General features: G+C 35.6%; 1 protein-coding gene across 2 annotated transcripts in view; it reads left to right on the top strand.

Annotated features, from left to right (window-relative positions):
* Positions 1-17047, top strand: part of HMMR (hyaluronan mediated motility receptor) — a 39659-nt gene that overhangs the window by 10621 nt on the left and 11991 nt on the right. For both annotated transcript variants that reach the window (XM_042992883.1, XM_007077634.3), the window contains exons 5-12: positions 1055-1243; positions 2951-3037; positions 3125-3225; positions 4777-4851; positions 4985-5163; positions 5830-5978; positions 10417-10631; positions 13588-13704. In XM_042992883.1, the coding sequence (XP_042848817.1) occupies positions 1055-1243; positions 2951-3037; positions 3125-3225; positions 4777-4851; positions 4985-5163; positions 5830-5978; positions 10417-10631; positions 13588-13704 (1112 nt within the window). The remainder of the gene's footprint in view (positions 1-1054; positions 1244-2950; positions 3038-3124; positions 3226-4776; positions 4852-4984; positions 5164-5829; positions 5979-10416; positions 10632-13587; positions 13705-17047) is intronic.

The raw sequence follows: 17047 nt of genomic DNA, 5'->3' as shown, positions 1-17047 counted from the left end.
TAAAAGTTTTGTACTGATATTTTTGTCTGTTTATTCTATTAGCTAGAGAAAGAGGTACTTTCTCATTTCCACCTCATACATACACCTATGTAATGTACACAATATACATTTTGCTTTGTATATTTTGAACTTAAAGTTGCACAACAAATTTGATTGTATCTTCCTCTTGAAATGACCTTTCCATTATAAAATTCCTTCTTTATCGCTAATAATACTTTATGCCTTAAATGTCTACTTTGTATCATATTAATAAGGGCATCCCATCTTTCTTTTGTTTAATATTTACATGGTAGATCTTTCCTGACCCATTATTATGTCTTTCTATGTCCTTGTATTTAAAGTGCAAATCTTGTAAATATCTGGGATCATTTTTGTTGAGCCTACACACTCCTTTAGTACCTTTTGTTCTGCAGGCTATTGGCAGATCCTCTCAGCTTTTCTTTTCTCGTAAGACATCATCATGTCACCTTCAAATTTAAAGGATATTTTCCTTGGGAACAGAATTTTAGATTGGTACTTTTCCCCTTATATTAAACAAGTCATTTCATTGTCTCCTGACTTCCACATTTTCTGTTGTCAGATAGGTGGTTTTGATTTTGGTTTTGGTTTTGATCTCATAATTGCAACAAGAGTGGTGGCTTACTGATCACTTCTATTGTAGTGCTTACTATATCCTACACAGAAGCCCCATTCTGCCTTCTTGAAATAAAAAAGATAGTTAGCATTTCAAGCTATAATTTGAGTTCATATAACTAGAACTAGAGAAAAGAAGAACTCTTATAGGTAGAAATACCTTAAAAGTGAACAGTTTAATTATACCTGGAAGCTTACAACAATTAAAATCCTCTCTTCTTAAAATGCTTACAGATTTAAGTTCTTACAGATTTTTAAAACATATAAATATGAATGTTCAAACAGCTAGTGAAATCAGAATATTTAACAACATCATGTCACAAAGCTTTTTCTAGAATTTGAATGTTTTATTTTCAGTAGCATCTAGTTACATTGGCATTGTATTGGTAAATCATTCATTTATCACCTTGTTTCCGTCCAGATTCGTGTTCTCGTGCAGGAACGTGGTGCTCAGGATAAGCGGATCCAGGATCTGGAAGCCGAGTTAGAGAAGACAGAGGCTAAGCTAAATGCTGCAGTCAGGGAGAAAACATCTGTCTCTGCAAGTAATGCTTCACTAGAAAAACAGCTTATTGAATTAACCAGGACTAATGAGCTACTAAAATCAAAGGTATTTAAATCTCATGGTAATATTTACAACTGAATAAGTTATAAACATGTTGTAGGTTTTTTTTCTTCTATCTTGAGAATTTTAGGCTCTAGTTTAGCCTTATTCCTTTACCAAATGTACCTTAAATGTTAAGCTGCTTCCAAGAAGAATTATCATTGTCTTTTTTATTATGGTATCTGACACATAAGAAATGATAAACAAGTTGCTTTTTGTTTTAATGTCTGACATTTTCTCACCCTCCTTCAAAGTCACTCCTAATAAATAAGGGCATTAATAAAACTTGTAGAATTTATATCTAGAAGCCACTAGATCTTTCTCTGAAATAAATAATCACATGACAGCAGGCTTCCATTTCAAATCCTTTTGGGATTGAAGTGGGAAGTGAATAAATTTGTGGATTAAATGTGTTTAATAGATATTCTGTTTATTAATATTTTATTTAATATTAGTATTATTAATAATATTATACTAATAGATATTAAAGGACATAACACAGTCATTTGCTTTCGTCAGAAGTAAAAGGAGGCTGTACGTCACTGTTCAGTTTAATAGCAATCATTTATTCAGAGCCTGTAATGTGTTGAGCTCTTTGAGTGAGGATGCGTATGAATCAAGCTTAGGGAAAAAAGCAGATTCCTGGGCCCCATCCAGGGAGATTCTGATTTAGTTGGCCTGGGATGAACTGTATAGTCTACATATTTCAAAATAGACTAGGCAATTTAGATGCATTTTGTTAAGCAAGCACATATTACAAAATCCTCTCTGAGAAGCTTGTTTTGGAGGCTTGCAGTGGACTCTCCAGCATGTAGAGGTAGGTAACTACCCAAGGAGCTTTAAAATGTAAGCAGGGGGCGCCTGGGTGGCGCAGTCGGTTAAGCGTCCGACTTCAGCCAGGTGTCACGGTCTCACGGTCCGTGAGTTCGAGCCCCGCGTCGGGCTCTGGGCTGATGGCTCGGATCCCGGAGCCTGCTTCGGATTCTGTGTCTCCCTCTCTCTCTGCCCCTCCCTCACTCACACTCTGTCTCTGTCTCTCTCAAAAATAAATAAACATTAAAAAATGTTTAAAAAAAAAAAAAAAAATAAAATAAAATAAAATGTAAGCAGAAAAGGGTGCCTGGAAGGTTCACTTGGTGGTGCATGTAGCTCTTAATCTCAGGGTTGTGAGTTCAAGCCCCGTGTGTGTGTGTGTGTGTGTGTGTGTGTGTGTGTGTGTACAGATTAGTTAAAATAAAATCTTTAACTGAGCCTGGATGGCTCAGTCGGTTAAGCATCTGACTTTGCTCAGGTCATGATCTCACAGTTTGTGAGTTCAAGCCCCACATCAGGCTCTGTGCTGACAGCTCACAGCCTGAAACCTTCTTTGGATTCTGTGTATCTGTCTCTCTCTGCCTCTCCCCTGCTTGTGCCATCTTTCTCTCTGTCTCTCAAAAATAATAAATGTTAAAAGAAATTTTTTTAAATAAAATAGAATCTTTAGAAAAAGTAAAATAAAAATAAATAAGCCAGAAAGTCACATTAATCAAAAAGAAGGACAAGAATAGTAGCAATATTACATAAAATCAGTAATCCTGGTGTGATCAAAGGCATTTTCTCTACCAGAATGTTGTAGGTAAATAATAGTCCCAGTAATAATCAATATTTATGTGATTTTATATAAGATCTAACAGAAAATATATCTAAATGTTTTTATATGTTTCTTGTACTTAGTTTTCTGAAGATAGTAACCAGAAGACTATGAGAATTCTAAGCCTCGAATTAATGAAACTTAGAAACAAGAGAGAAACAAAGATAAGGGTGAGTGATACTTTTGGTGAGTTTGCTGTGTCTGGATCTGGGGACCTGAACAACTTCCACTTCCTAACACCTATTTTTGTTGTGTAGAGTATGATGGCTAAACAGGAAGGCATGGAGGTGAAGCTACAGGTCACTCAGAAGAATCTTGAGGAGTCTCAGGGGAAAATAGCACAACTGGAGGGGAAACTGTGAGTGCCTAAAAAGAAAGAGAAATTGTTAAGTGTAACTGTTGATTTCCTTCTCTCACCTCTCTCTTGTTTACTGAGACTTAACCTTCCTCCATACTTCTCTCATTGCCTCCCTGCTTGCCTTATTTCTCTTCTTTAGCTGAGCCCTGATCACTCCCATTTAATGCTGAAAAGATGTATAAATGTACTACTTTTGTCCATCTTTTGTACAAATTATGAGGAAAGGCCTCCTCATCTTTGTAGTAGCATCATCTTATGGAGATGGTAGACCAAAACTGAGGAATATTGGTATAAGAAGCGTGATTAATGTATAATCCTAGCCTTCCTTTTTATGATTGAGCTGTAACTTACCTACAAAAAATATATAGATCATAAGTATTCAGTTTGATGACTTTTGACAATTGTATACACCTCTGTAATCACCCTACAAACAAGACTGAGAACATTACCATCCTCTCAGAAAATTCCTTCCTGCCTCTTCCTGCTCCCCTTCTCTTCCCCATTATGAGGCCCCCAACCCGTGAAGCCACTTTCTGACTTCCATCATATAAATTAGTTTGGTCTTTGGAGGGTGGGGATGGGAGGTGTTTATCACAGTGTGTGTGTGTGTGTGTGTGTGTGTGTGTGTGTGTGTGTGTGTCTTCTTTTGTTTAACATAGTATTTTAAGATTCATCTATACTGTTGTATTATAATTTGTTCTCTATTTCTGAGTAGTATTCCACTATCTGAATGTACCTCCATTTGTTTACTATTCCTCTGTTGATCATTGTTTGTGTTTCCAGTTTTCTGATAGTGTGAATAAGTCCGCTATGTATATCTTTTTGTGGACGTAAGTTTTTATTTCTCCTGAATGAACATCTAGGATTGCAATACATGGGTCATAGGGTAGTGTAGTATATGTGTAAATTATTAAAACAAACAAACCAACCAACCCAGAGTGGTTGTATGAGCCATTTTACAGTCCCACTTAGCAATGCGTGATAGGTGCAACTGTTCCACGTCTCCAAGGTTTGATATTGTCAGTCTGTTTGATTTCCACCTTTTAGTAGGTAGGAAATAGTATCTCATTTGTAATTTTGTTAGTCTAAGGCCGAGCTTCACTGTATGTGCTCACTGACCATTCATATATATCCTTTTGTAAGGTGTCTATTTAACTTTCTTGCTCATTTTTTAAATTGAGTTGTTTGGAGGAGGTAAACACCGAAGTAATTGCATAAAAATAAACCTAGAACAAAGGCTATTTTGTATGTGTGATGGTGGGGTGGGGGCTGGGAAGGCTACAAGAAAGATCATTTCTAACACTTGGAGTGTTATAGGTGATAATTTCATCATCATGAAATTTATCAGAATTTATTTGGAAAGCTTTCTCACTTTAAAAAAAACCTTCAGTTTCCTATTTGCATATACTAAATTGTCAACTTAAGAGGTCACAGAAAATAAGAATTAAGGATTTGGAGTCTAGAGATAGCCTATCTGATACAGCAGTATCTAGTACAGATTAAACATTATGTGTGACTACTGTGAGTATTCATATATGTAATTTTTTTCAGTGTTTCAATAGAGAAGGACAAGATTGATGAAAAATCCGAAACAGAAAAACTCTTAGAATACATCGAAGAAATTAGGTAATATTAATAGTAGTTTTAAATTGGACCTTATTTTGTTGAATAGTGATGAATACATCATTTTCATCCTTTTTAGTTTAATTTTCCCTGTGCCTAAATTATGTGCTCTTCAAAATAATTTGTTTTACTGTAGTTGTGCATCAGATCAAGTGGAAAAATACAAGCTAGATATTGCCCAGTTAGAAGAAAATTTGAAAGAGAAGAATTATGAAGTTTTAAGCCTTAAGCAATCTCTTGAGGAAAATGTTGCTATGCTTTCTAAACAAGTCGAAAACCTAAATGCTAAGTGTCAGCTGCTTGAAAAAGAAAAAGGTATGTAACATAAGTAACATGTATAGTATGTAAAGACTGTACTGCTGTATTAAAACAAACTTTTTTTTTTTTTTTTATTGTCAAGTTAGCTAACATACAGTGTAGTCTTGGCTTCAGGAGTAGATTCCCATGATTTATCACTTACATACAACACCCGGTGCTTGTCCCAACAAGTGCCCTCCTTAATGCCCATCACCCGTCTCCCCCACCCCTCCTTCAACCCCCGACTCCATCAACCCTCAGTTTGTTCTCTGTATTTAAGAGTTTTTTAAAAAATTGTGGAAATAACATTAAAATCCTATTCCCATATGAGAATGTTTGTCTTTTACAATGTTTGTTTTCTGTTTATTTCAATATATTGCTTGTCTTGATTGAAATATATACAGTGGTACATTTCTTGACTTCCTCATTGGGTGGCCATTTAAATCGAGAAGATATATATCAAACCAGGTTTGGAGGTTTTACTACATACCATAGGATATGCACTACATTTTGTGTAGTAAATGATACAAACTTCAGAATTATGTTTTGGCTTTATTTCTTTGGAAATACTTGGTCTGTATAACATGCTAACAGCAAAAAATGGGTATATGGAAATCCAGTTTCTCTAAATGCAATACATTCTCTAAATACATGTATCTAAATACAGCATTTTCATTTGTATAGAAGACCTCATCAACAGGGATAGGGAACGGGATGAAGCTCTGAATTCTGAAATGCAAAACTTAAAGGAGAAACTTATTCTTGAAAAGGAAGAACATGAAAAGTTACGACAAAAAGAACTGCAAAGTGATTCACTTCTGCAACAAGAGAAGGTAGTACACTACAATAAAAAAAAAGCAAAAACTTTTGCTTGTTATATGTCATACATTTCCCTGTGTATCTGAAAACCTTTAAATTATATATGTCTTTCGATCCAACAATTCTATTTTTAAAGTCTTATCTTGAGGAAATCGTCGTGTATATGCTGTTAAGCCACACAAATGTTCATCACATTATTGATGATGTGAAAAAATTACAAGCAACTAATAAACCAAAATAAGAAAATTGTTTAAAAATATTTTCTGGCATAGGGGCACCTGGGTGGCTCAGTCGGTTAAGTGTCCGACTTCGGCTCAGGTCATGATCTCACAGTTTGTGGGTTCAAGCCCTGCATCAGGGCTCTGGGCTGACGGCTCAGAGCCTGGAGCCTGCTTCAGATTCTTTGTCTCTTTTTCTCTGTGCCCCTCCACACTCATGCTCTCTCTGCCTCTCAAAAATAAAGAAACATAATAAAAAAAAATTTTTTTTTAATATTTTTTGGCACATTCTTGTGTTAGATTACTACTTAGGCATTTACAGTTATGTTGTAAAATAGTGTCTAAATGCATGTGAAACAAAACTGAAAAATTTTTAAAACCCAGATTACACAAAAAATTTTATGTGAGAAGAAAGTTTATTAAAAAAATGAGCATAGCTGTAAATTTATCATTCTCAGTAGAAATTCAGATAATCTGTAAACACGAATACTCTACCTTAGTAATAATCAAAGAAATGGAAATAATTTTTTCCCCTTACAAGATTGGCACACATTAAAGCATTTGATAATAGGGGCACCTAGGTGGCTTAGTCATTTAAGTGTCTGATTTCACAGGTGGTGAGATTGAGCCCTTCATCAGGCTCTGTGCCAACAGTGTGGAGCCTGCTTGGGATTCTCTCTCTCTCTCTCTCTCTCTCTCTCTCTCTCTCTCTCTGCCCCTCCCCCACTCATGCACACTTGTGTGCACAGGCACACAGCTGTGCTTTCTATCTCAAAATAAATAAACATTTAAAATATTTGATAATACAGAACACATTAGTGAGAGTGGAGCAAACAGGTAAATGCACTGATGTGAAATATTATATTTTGGGCAACCTGCAACAACTGAAGGAATTAAATAGATCTATATATACTGGCTTGAAGATCTCAACTATTTTTAGGATTTTTTTAAATGTTCGTTACATACGTAGTATATATCATTTATATGTATGTATTTTTTAAGTGTATAAATGTGTAAAAAAGACTAGAAGGCATATATACCAAAACTAGTGGTTATCTCTACAATGAGGAAACTAGGATTGGGGTGTGGTATAGTCAGAAGCATTTTTCCACTTCATTTGTTTTTTGTTTCTTGTTATTTTTTGTCCCATCCAGTCCCACAACTGCAGTTACAGTTGGCAGACCTTTCAAATGTTTTCTTGTATCTTAGTATTTAAGAGATGTGTCTCCTAAATGCATTGTTAGGAGTGTACAGGATGGAGAGAATGCTTATTTACATTGACCATTCTTTTTAAATTTTTTTTAATGTTTATTTTTGAGAGAGAGAGAGAGAGGGAGAGGGAGACACAATCTGAAGCAGGCTCCTGGCTCTGGGCTGTCAAGACAGAGCCCAATGCGGGGCTTGAACTCACAAATCTGGAGATCATGACCTGAGCCAAAGCCAGACACTTAATAGACTGAGCCATCCAGGCACCCCATATGTTGACCGTTCTTTTTAAAGGCAAAGGGCCCTGTTTTCTTTCATAGAGTGTTCCTGGGCACATCTACGCTGGGTTTTGCTTTTGCTTTTTTATTGAGGTATAACTGACTTACAACATTATGTAAGTTTCAGGTATATGACATAACAATTTAACATTTGTATATGTTGCAAACTTACTACCACAATAAGTCTAGTTAGCATCTATCACTATATAGAACTATAAATTTTTTTTCTTCTGAGGAGTGTTTAAGACTGTCTCAGCAACTTCCAAAGTGCAATACAGTACTGTTAACTATAGTCACCATGCTATAACACTCCATGACTGAAGTATTTTTTAACTGGAATTTTGTACCTTTTGACTCTTTCACCCATTTTACCCACCCCCACTTCTGGCAACCATCGGTCTGTTCTCTATGGCTGGGTTTTTGTTTGTTTCCAGATTCCACATATAAATAAGATCATATAATATTGTTCTTTCTTTGTCTGATTTATTCCACTTAATATAATACCCTCAGAGTCCATCCATAGCATCACAAATAACAAGATTTTCTTTTTTATAGCTGAAGAATAATCAATTTGTGTGTATATATACCACATTTTCTTTATTCATCCATCCATCAGTAGACATTTAAGTTTTTTCCATATCTTGACTATTGTAAATAATGCTGATATGAACATTGGGTGCATAATCTTTTCAAGTGTGTATTTTCATTTTTTTCAAATAAATACTTAGAACTGGAATTACTAGATTGTATGGCAATTCTGTATTTAATTTTTTGAGGACCATTCATGCTCTTTTCCATAGTGACTGCACCAATTGACATTCCCAGCAACAGTGCACAAGCGTTCCCTTTTCTCCACATCCTTGCCAACTCTTACTATTGTCTTTTTTTTTTTTTCAAGTAATCTCTGTGCCCAACATGGGGCTCGAACTCAGACCCCAAGATCGAGAGTTACATGCTCCACTGACTGAGCCAGCCAGGCACCCATATTTCTTGTCTTATTGATAATAGCCATTCTGGTATGAGGTGAATCTCATTATGGTTTTGATTTACATTTCCCTGTTGATTACTGATGTTGAGCATCTTTTCACGTACCTGTTGGCCATCTGGATGTTTGGAGAAATGCCTCTTTAGATCTGCTACCCAGTTTTTAATTAGAGTTGGGTTTTTTGCTTTTGAATTGTAAGAGTTCTTTATATATTTTGGTTATAACCCCTGTCTGCCCTATCTGATATATGATTTGCAAATACTTTCTCCCATGTAAGTAAGTTACGTTTTCATTTTCTTGATGGTTTCTTTTCCTGTGCAGAAGCTTTTTTTTTTTTTTTAACATTTATTTATTTTTGGGAGAGACAGAGTGAACTGGGGAGAGGCAGAAAGAGGGGAGGGAGACACAGAATCCGAAACAGGCTCTAGGCTCTGAGTTATCAGCACAGAGCCCAACATGGGGCTCGAACTCACGAGCTGTGAGATCATGACCTGAGCAGAAGTCAGATGCTTTAACTGACTCAGCCACCCAGGCGCCCCCAGAAACTTTTTAGTTTGATGTAGTCCCACTTGTTTATTTTTGCTTTTGTTTCCTTTGCTTTGGTGTTCTATCCAAAAGATCATCACCAAGAACAATGTCAATAACCGTACTGCCTATGTTTTCTTCTAGGAGTTTTATGGTTTCAGGTCTTACATTTAATACATTTTTATTTAATTTTTGTGAATGGTATTAAGGTAGTAGTGCACTTTCATTCTTTTGTTTGTGGTTTTCCAGTTTTACCAGTACCATTCATTGAAGAAACTGTTCTTTCCCCTTTGTATATTTTTGACTCCTTTATCATAAATTAGTATGTGTGGGCTTGTTTCTATGCTCTATTCTGTTCTAGTGATAAATGTGTCTGTTAGTATGCCATCACCATACTATTTTGAGTAACATAGTTTGAAATCAGGGAGTATGATACCTCCAACTTTGTTCTTCTTTCTCAAGAGCACTTTGGCTATTCAGGGTCTTTTGTGCTTCCATACGAATTTTATCTTATTCCATTGTTCTATATCTGTGAAAATTCCCATTTTGATAGGGATTGCACTGAATCTATAGATCACTGTGGTTGCATGGATATTTTAGCAATATTAATTTTTTCAATTCATGAGCACAGAATCTCTCCATTTATTTGTGTCTTCACTTTATTTTAATGTTAGAACTTTTTCCCAGTATTGATATATTTGTGCATTGTATAACTTTATTTTTTAAATGTTTATTTTGAGACAGAGGGCGGAGGAGAGAGAGAATCCCAAATCTGTGCTGTCAGCACAGAGCCCATTGTGGGGCTTGAACTCACAAACTATGAGGTCGTGACCTGAGCTGAACATTTAACAGACTGAACCACCCAGGTGCCCCTGTATATTATATAACTTTAAAATATATTTACGTACTGTCAAAATCATAGTACACTTTTTCTGTGGTATCCTCTGAGAAAAATACGCTAAAAGTCAGTTGTAGAATATAATTTTAGTTTTATAAGAAGTATGTGAGTGTGTGTTGCATAGAAAAACTGAAAAAACATTTACCACATTGTTAACAAGGTGCAGAATATAATCAATGACAAGATGCAGGTGATATCCGTATTTTTCAAAGGTTTTTTTTTTTTTTGAGGCTCTTGAATTTAGTATTCATACTTTACTTTCTGTACTTCTTTTTTTTTGTCATTAGTAAAAATCTCTTGATGCCATTTCATATTATTTTGGTGGTTTCTATTTGGATGTAGGAGTTGTCCTCCAGTCTTCAACAGAAGCTAGGTTCTTTTCAAGAGGAAATGATGAAAGAGAGAGATCTCTTTGAGGAAGAATTAAAGCAAACACTGGAAGAACTAGATAAATTACAGCAAAAGGAGGAACAAGCTGAAAGGCTGATTACACAATTGGAAGAGGAAACAAAATCTAGAGCTGAGGAACTGAAACTCCTAGAAGAAAAGCTGAAAGGGTTGGTATCAATAAGATCTCTTGTCTCATACGACTTCAGATGTTAAAATGTGCCCTCCAGTACATTCTCTTAGCAATCTCACTTCAGTCAAGGTTGGAATTCTTTTACAAGTAAGGAGTAGACACAGAGAGGTAAAGTATACCTATAGAGGGGCACCTGGGTGACTCAGTTGGTTAAGCATCTGACTCTTGATTCCAGCTCACGTCGCAATCTCATGGTTTGTGAGATTGAGCCTGGCATCGAACTCTGCACTGACATCACAGAGTCTCCTTGGGATTCTCTCTGTCCCTCCCCCCACCTCTCTAAATATAAATAAATAAAACTCAAAAAAAGGATACCCAAAGAATATGCATACAAACAAGTATGACAGCCAAAATCAGAAGCTGTGCCCTTTCTTTTTTTTTTTTTTTTTTTTTTTAAATGTTCACTTACTTTTGAGAGAGAAAAACAGCATGAGTTGGGGAGGGGCAAAGAGAGAGGGAACACAGAACCCGAAGCTGGCTCTTCGGGTGTGTTAGCATGGAGCCTGACGGGGTTCGAACACACAAACTGTGAGATCGTGACCTGAGCTGAAGTCAGATGCTTAACCAACTGAGCTACCCAGGTGCCCCTGCCCTTTCTTTTTTTTTTTTTTTTAGGCAAGAGGTTTAATTTAAAAGGCTGTTAATAAACAAACTCAAAATTTGGGGTTTCTTTACTGCTGTTACATTGTCTAAAATTGTTGGACATCAGCATTATAGCAATAACAGATTTAGAAAAAAGGCTAAGAATCTCACCCTTTAATAAGAAACATTTCCATTTTTTCCCTGTGTGTACATCAGTTTACATAGCATAAGCATAAGTTATACCTTTAATTACCTTTTCTAAGGGAGCACAAATACTCAGAAGTAGCAATGAAAACAAAATGAGAAAAAAAAAACAACCGAACCTGGGCAACATTCAAAAATAAGAAATTTAAGAGATCTTGGGCTTTTTTTTCTTTCTTTCTTTCTTTCTTTCTTTCTTTCTTTCTTTCTTTCTTTCTTCCTTCCTTCCTTCCTTCCTTCCTTTTTTTTTTTAAAGTAAGCTCTATGCCCAACATGGGGCTTGAACTCACCACCCCAACATCAAGAGTTGCACGCTGTACCAAGTAAGCCAGCCAGGTGCCCCTCAGGCTTTTCTTTTATTGCTATTTCCGTATTACTTTCATCACATTGTGCATCCTTCTCCACTACATTTATTTAGGTTAAAATACCAAGTGGATTCTTGAGTTCAAACTGTACAATAATTAACATTATTTGACTCCTTAAGATTTCATTACTAAAAATATTTTTAACAAGGAACCAAGAACTGTACATGAGTCTACAGGACTGTAGTATATCTCACAACTGTGTATCTGTCTCCTGTTGGATACTTTTGTTAAAATCCTTTTTTTTTTTTTGTTTTCTTGTGGTGGTAAGTGATAAAAAGGACACAAAGGTTTTTTATATGCCTGCTTTTGCGGGGAGAAGTACCAGAGTATTCTTAGGGAATTGTTCTATACTGGAACCATTCTCAGGGAGCAGGCACTTTAAGAAACTGAGTAGATGACATCAGTTTCAGGGAGGAAAGAAAGTTGAGACAATCATTTATTCAACTCAAGGAATTCGGTGCAAAGGTCAGGAGATAAGGATTTTATTGCTGGATCTGTTAACCAGCTGTGTGATTCTAAGCAAGACAATTCTAATTTCTTTAATTTACTATTTCATCAGATATAAAATAAAGGGATTTTAATAACACGATCTCTAAGGTCCCTTCCAACCTGAAATCTTAGGCATAAGAGAAAAAATAAGAAAATTGGAAATGATTTCTCTGTGGGGCAGGGAAGAGAATATTTTTATTATAAAGCCTTTAGTACTATGTGATTGCTTTTAGCTGTTGGTGTGTATTTTTTAATCCCATGCTCATTACAGAAGGAATTTGATTAGTTCCATTTATTTTATCTGTGTCCAACTTAGCCTATAAGCAAATAAAGCTTCTTATTTATAGTTCTTAGTTCTATATGTTCTTTAAAAGGTCTCTTACAAGCTCATGTGCATATCTCAAAATTTTTCTCACTATTTTGGTAATATGTAATGTTAATATTTCAAAAACTTTCTGAGGTTTGTAATATATATGAATAAAGATGACTTAAAAGCTATTTTGTCTATGTAAGTAATCCACCAAATAAGTTATTGAATATTTTTTAATAACAATTTCATATATGGATTACTGAAATAATCAAAATAAATCTACATAGTCCTAAGGGCACTTGCGTGGCTTAGTCAGTTAAGAGTCCAACTTCGGCTCAGGTCATGATCTCACGGTTCATGGGTTTGAGTCCCACATCAGGCTCTGTGTTGATGGTTCAGAGCCTTGAGCCTGCTTCAAATTCTGTGTCTCCTCTCTCTCTGACCCTCCCCTGCTCTCACTCTATCTCTCTCGCTCAAAAATAAATAAACGTTAAAAGAAATTTTTTTTAATTTAAATCTACATAGTGCTATCAACTCTTTTTTCAAAGAAATACCAAGTGTAGTTAAAGAGTGTTTCTTAAATGCAGAGACACTTTATTCAGTCAGCCAGCTTTTTAGCTGGTAATTTGGCTGCTGCCGTTAAGATTGTGTTTTAGAGTCGTCTTACCCGACCTTCTTCTAAAAAAAAAATGTTTAAACTACCTACATACGTGCATATAGTGTCAAAAGATAAATTTAGAAATGAGTAAATTAGGATGAAAATGAAAGTAAAATAAGGGCAGGAAGGATAAGATGAAGCCAGAAGAGAAGTTAGTACATAAATAAACATGCTATTAGAAGCAGGTCATAAAGTTAGATCTGAACAGTCCAGTAGTTTATGCAGATACAGACATTGGACACATGATTCACAGTGCCAAAGGTAAATACTATCTGCTTTCATAGAATATGATTTGTAATTAGCCTTTTATCTTTTAATTGTTCCTTAGGAAAGAAGCTGAACTAGAGAAAAGTAATGCTGCTCACGCTCAAGCCACCCTGCTTTTACAGGAAAGGTATCAGAGTACAGTGCAAAACCTTGGAGATGTTACTGCTCAATTTGAAAGGTATTTTTATTGGGAGCCTACACTCTCAAATATGATATGCGTAGGGAGGGGTGCTTATCTAGAAAAATCTGAAAAAACAATCACACAGATAGTTGGTATTACTGTAGATTCCATAATGACCAACCATAAATGGGCATTCAGGGTTACCTGGTAATCTTATGTATAGGAATTTCCTTTCCTGCCATCCACTTCAAATTTCATGAACTCTCAATCCTTTGGCCCTTCTGTCCTACTCTCCTGACACCATTATTTTCCTCATGAAGAATTCTAAAGCTTTTATCTCATTACCCTGCCTGTAAACACACCTGCCTTTATGCTCATCCTATCTTCCCACCTGTTACAGGAGAAGTGACTTTATATTTCACTTCTCCTTTACAGCCTTTCTACTGGATTTTTTCCTATCTGTATTAAAACATGTTAATGTTCACTTATCTTTGAAATGCATAAATTCAGAGTGCCTGGGTGGCTCAGTCAGTTAAGCATCCGACTCAATTTTGGCTTAGGTCATCACCCCATGGTCTTGAGATTAAGCCCTGTATGGGGCTCCGTGCTTAGCGTGGAGGATGGAGCCTGCTTGGAATTGTCTCCCTCCCTCTCCCTCTGCCCCTCTCTCACTTGCATACACATGCACACTCTCTCTTTATCTTTTTCTCTCAAAATATAAAAATAAATTTAGAAAAAAAAACTTTAAAAAAATAATAAAGTAAAATATATAAATTTTATTAACTCCTTTGACAGCTCCCCCCAACTTCCTCCTGCACTATCCAGCAATACCTCTCACTCCCAACACCCTTTTTTAATCCAAAATTCTACTCATCTTTATAGCTCATCTAAATAGAAGATTCTCAGGGCGCTGGGTGGTTCAGTCGGTTAAGTGGCCAACTTCGGCTCAGGTCATAATCTCACAGTCCGTGAGTTCGAGCCCCGCGTCGGGCTCTGTGCTGACAGCTCGGAGCCTGGAGCCTGCTTCAGATTCTGTGTCTCCCTCTCTCTCTGGCCCTCCCTCATTCATGCTCTGTCTCTCTCTGTGTCAAAAATAAACATTAAAAAAAATAATAATAATTTAAAAAAATAAATAAATAGAAGATTCTCTATACCTACTGTATCCACTTCCTCACTTCCTATATCATCTACTTATTATTTTCCCTTTTAAAAAAGTTTATTTGTGGGGGAACTATACATTGCAGAGGATAGTTTAAGAAATGTATATGCATCTCACACCAAGAGAGTATTAATATGAACATTTTTGTTATATTACTTTAGACCATTTCAGAAGGTCTCTTTTTCTTGTGTCTATCTTAATATATTTAAGAAATACAAAATATAAACAACAGTTACATAAATTATAAAGCATAAAGATAAAATCAACATGTATGAGCCCATAAAAGACAACCAAACCAGTAAGCCAAAAGATTCAACAACTTGGTATCTATGTAGGAGTTCCTCCACCATCTGCATGCTTTCCACCAACGGAAACACCATCTCAGAGCCTCCATTTATAATTGCCTCACTTTTTTCTATATATAATTTTACAACATGTATATCCATACAAATAATATTTTATGTAATACTACTTTTGTGCTGAACTTGAACTTGGCCAAAAAATTACGTCATGGTGTATGTCATTTCCTGGGACTTGTCTTTTTTATTCTGCAATATGTAGGTTTCTAGAATTGAATCACATTGTTGACTGAGGTTATAGTTTGTTCCTAGTGGCTGCTGTAACGTGTTCGATTTTATTAGTATATCACAATTTACCCATTCTCACTTTGGACTTTCGAGTTGTTTTCCTTTTTTTGTTGCTTCTTTCATCATAAGTGTACTCTATAATCCCAATCCCCTATTTTCCCCATACCCTCCCACCAACTTACCCTCTAGTAACTCATCAGTTTGTTCTCTATAGTTAAGAATCTGTTTCTTGCTTTGTCTTGTTTATTTATTCATTTATTTACTTTTGCTTGTTTGTTTCTTAAATTGCACATGTGAGATCGTATAGTATTCATGTACAAGTATTTTTTGACTACTACACTTAGCGTTACACTCTAGTTCTATCCATGTTGCTGCAAATAGCAAGATATCATTCTTTTTTCTGGCTGAATAATATTCCTGTGTGTGTGTGTGTGTGTGTGTGTGTGTGTGTGTGTGTGTGTAGATATATACACACCACATCTTCTGTATTCATTCATCTGTGGACAGTTAGCCTGCTTCCATAATTTGGCTGTTGTAAATAAAGCTACAATAAACATAGGGGTGCTTGTATCCCTTTGAATGAGTATTTTTATATATTAGGGGTAAATTCCCAGTAGTGTGAACTGGGTCATGGGGTAGTTCTATTTATAATTTTTTGAGGAACCCCCATACTTTTTTCCACAGTGGCTACACCAGTTTGCAAACTCCACCAACAGTGCAAAAGGATTCCTTTTTCTCACATCCTCACAATACTTGTTGTTTCTTGTGTTATTTTTATATTAGCCATTCTGACAAGTGTGAGGTGATATCTCACTGTAGTTTTGACTTGCGTTTCTCTGATAATGAGTGATGTTGAGCATGTATCTGTTGGCCATCTGGATATCTTTGGGGAAATGTCTGTTCATGTCTTCTGCTCATTTTTTTAATTAGACTATTTGGTTTTTGGATATTGAGTTGTATCAGTCCTTTATATATTTTGGATACTAACCCTTCATCAGATACGTAATTTGCAAATAGCATCTACCATTCAGTAAGCTGCCTTTTAGTTTTGTTAACTGTTGCCTTCACTCGAAGTGCCAAAACTTTTCATTCTTACATAGTCCCAATCATTTATTTTTGCTTTTATTTCCCTTGCCTCAGGAGACATACCTAGAAAAATGTTGCTATAATCAATGTCAGAGATTAATGCTGTGCTCTCTTCAAGGATTTTTATTGTTTCACGTCTCACATTTAGGTCTTTAATCCATTTTGAATTTATTTTTGTGTATGGTGAAAGAAAGTGGCCCAGTTTCATTCTTTTTCATATAGCTATCCAGTTTTCTCAACACCATTTGTTGAAGAGATTGTCTTTCTCCTATTGTGTATTCATTCTTCCCTTGTCAAAGGTTAATTGACCATATAATTGTGGGCTTATTTCTGGGTTTTCTATTCTGTTCCGTTAATCTATGTGTCTGTATTTTTATGCCAATACCATATACTGTTTTAATTACTGGCACTTTGTGATATAACTTGAAATCTGCAATTGTGATACCTCAAGTGTTTTTTTTTTTTCTTTTTCAAGATTGCTTTGGCTATTCGAGGTCTTTTGTGGTTACATACAAATTTTAGGATTGTTAGTGCTAGTTCTATGAAAAATGCTGTTGGTATTTTGATA

The sequence above is a fragment of the Panthera tigris genome, chromosome A1 (genome assembly GCF_018350195.1).
Source record: "Panthera tigris isolate Pti1 chromosome A1, P.tigris_Pti1_mat1.1, whole genome shotgun sequence".
Classification (NCBI taxonomy): Eukaryota; Metazoa; Chordata; class Mammalia; order Carnivora; family Felidae; genus Panthera; species Panthera tigris.
This window is presented reverse-complemented; position numbering and strand designations above follow the sequence as displayed.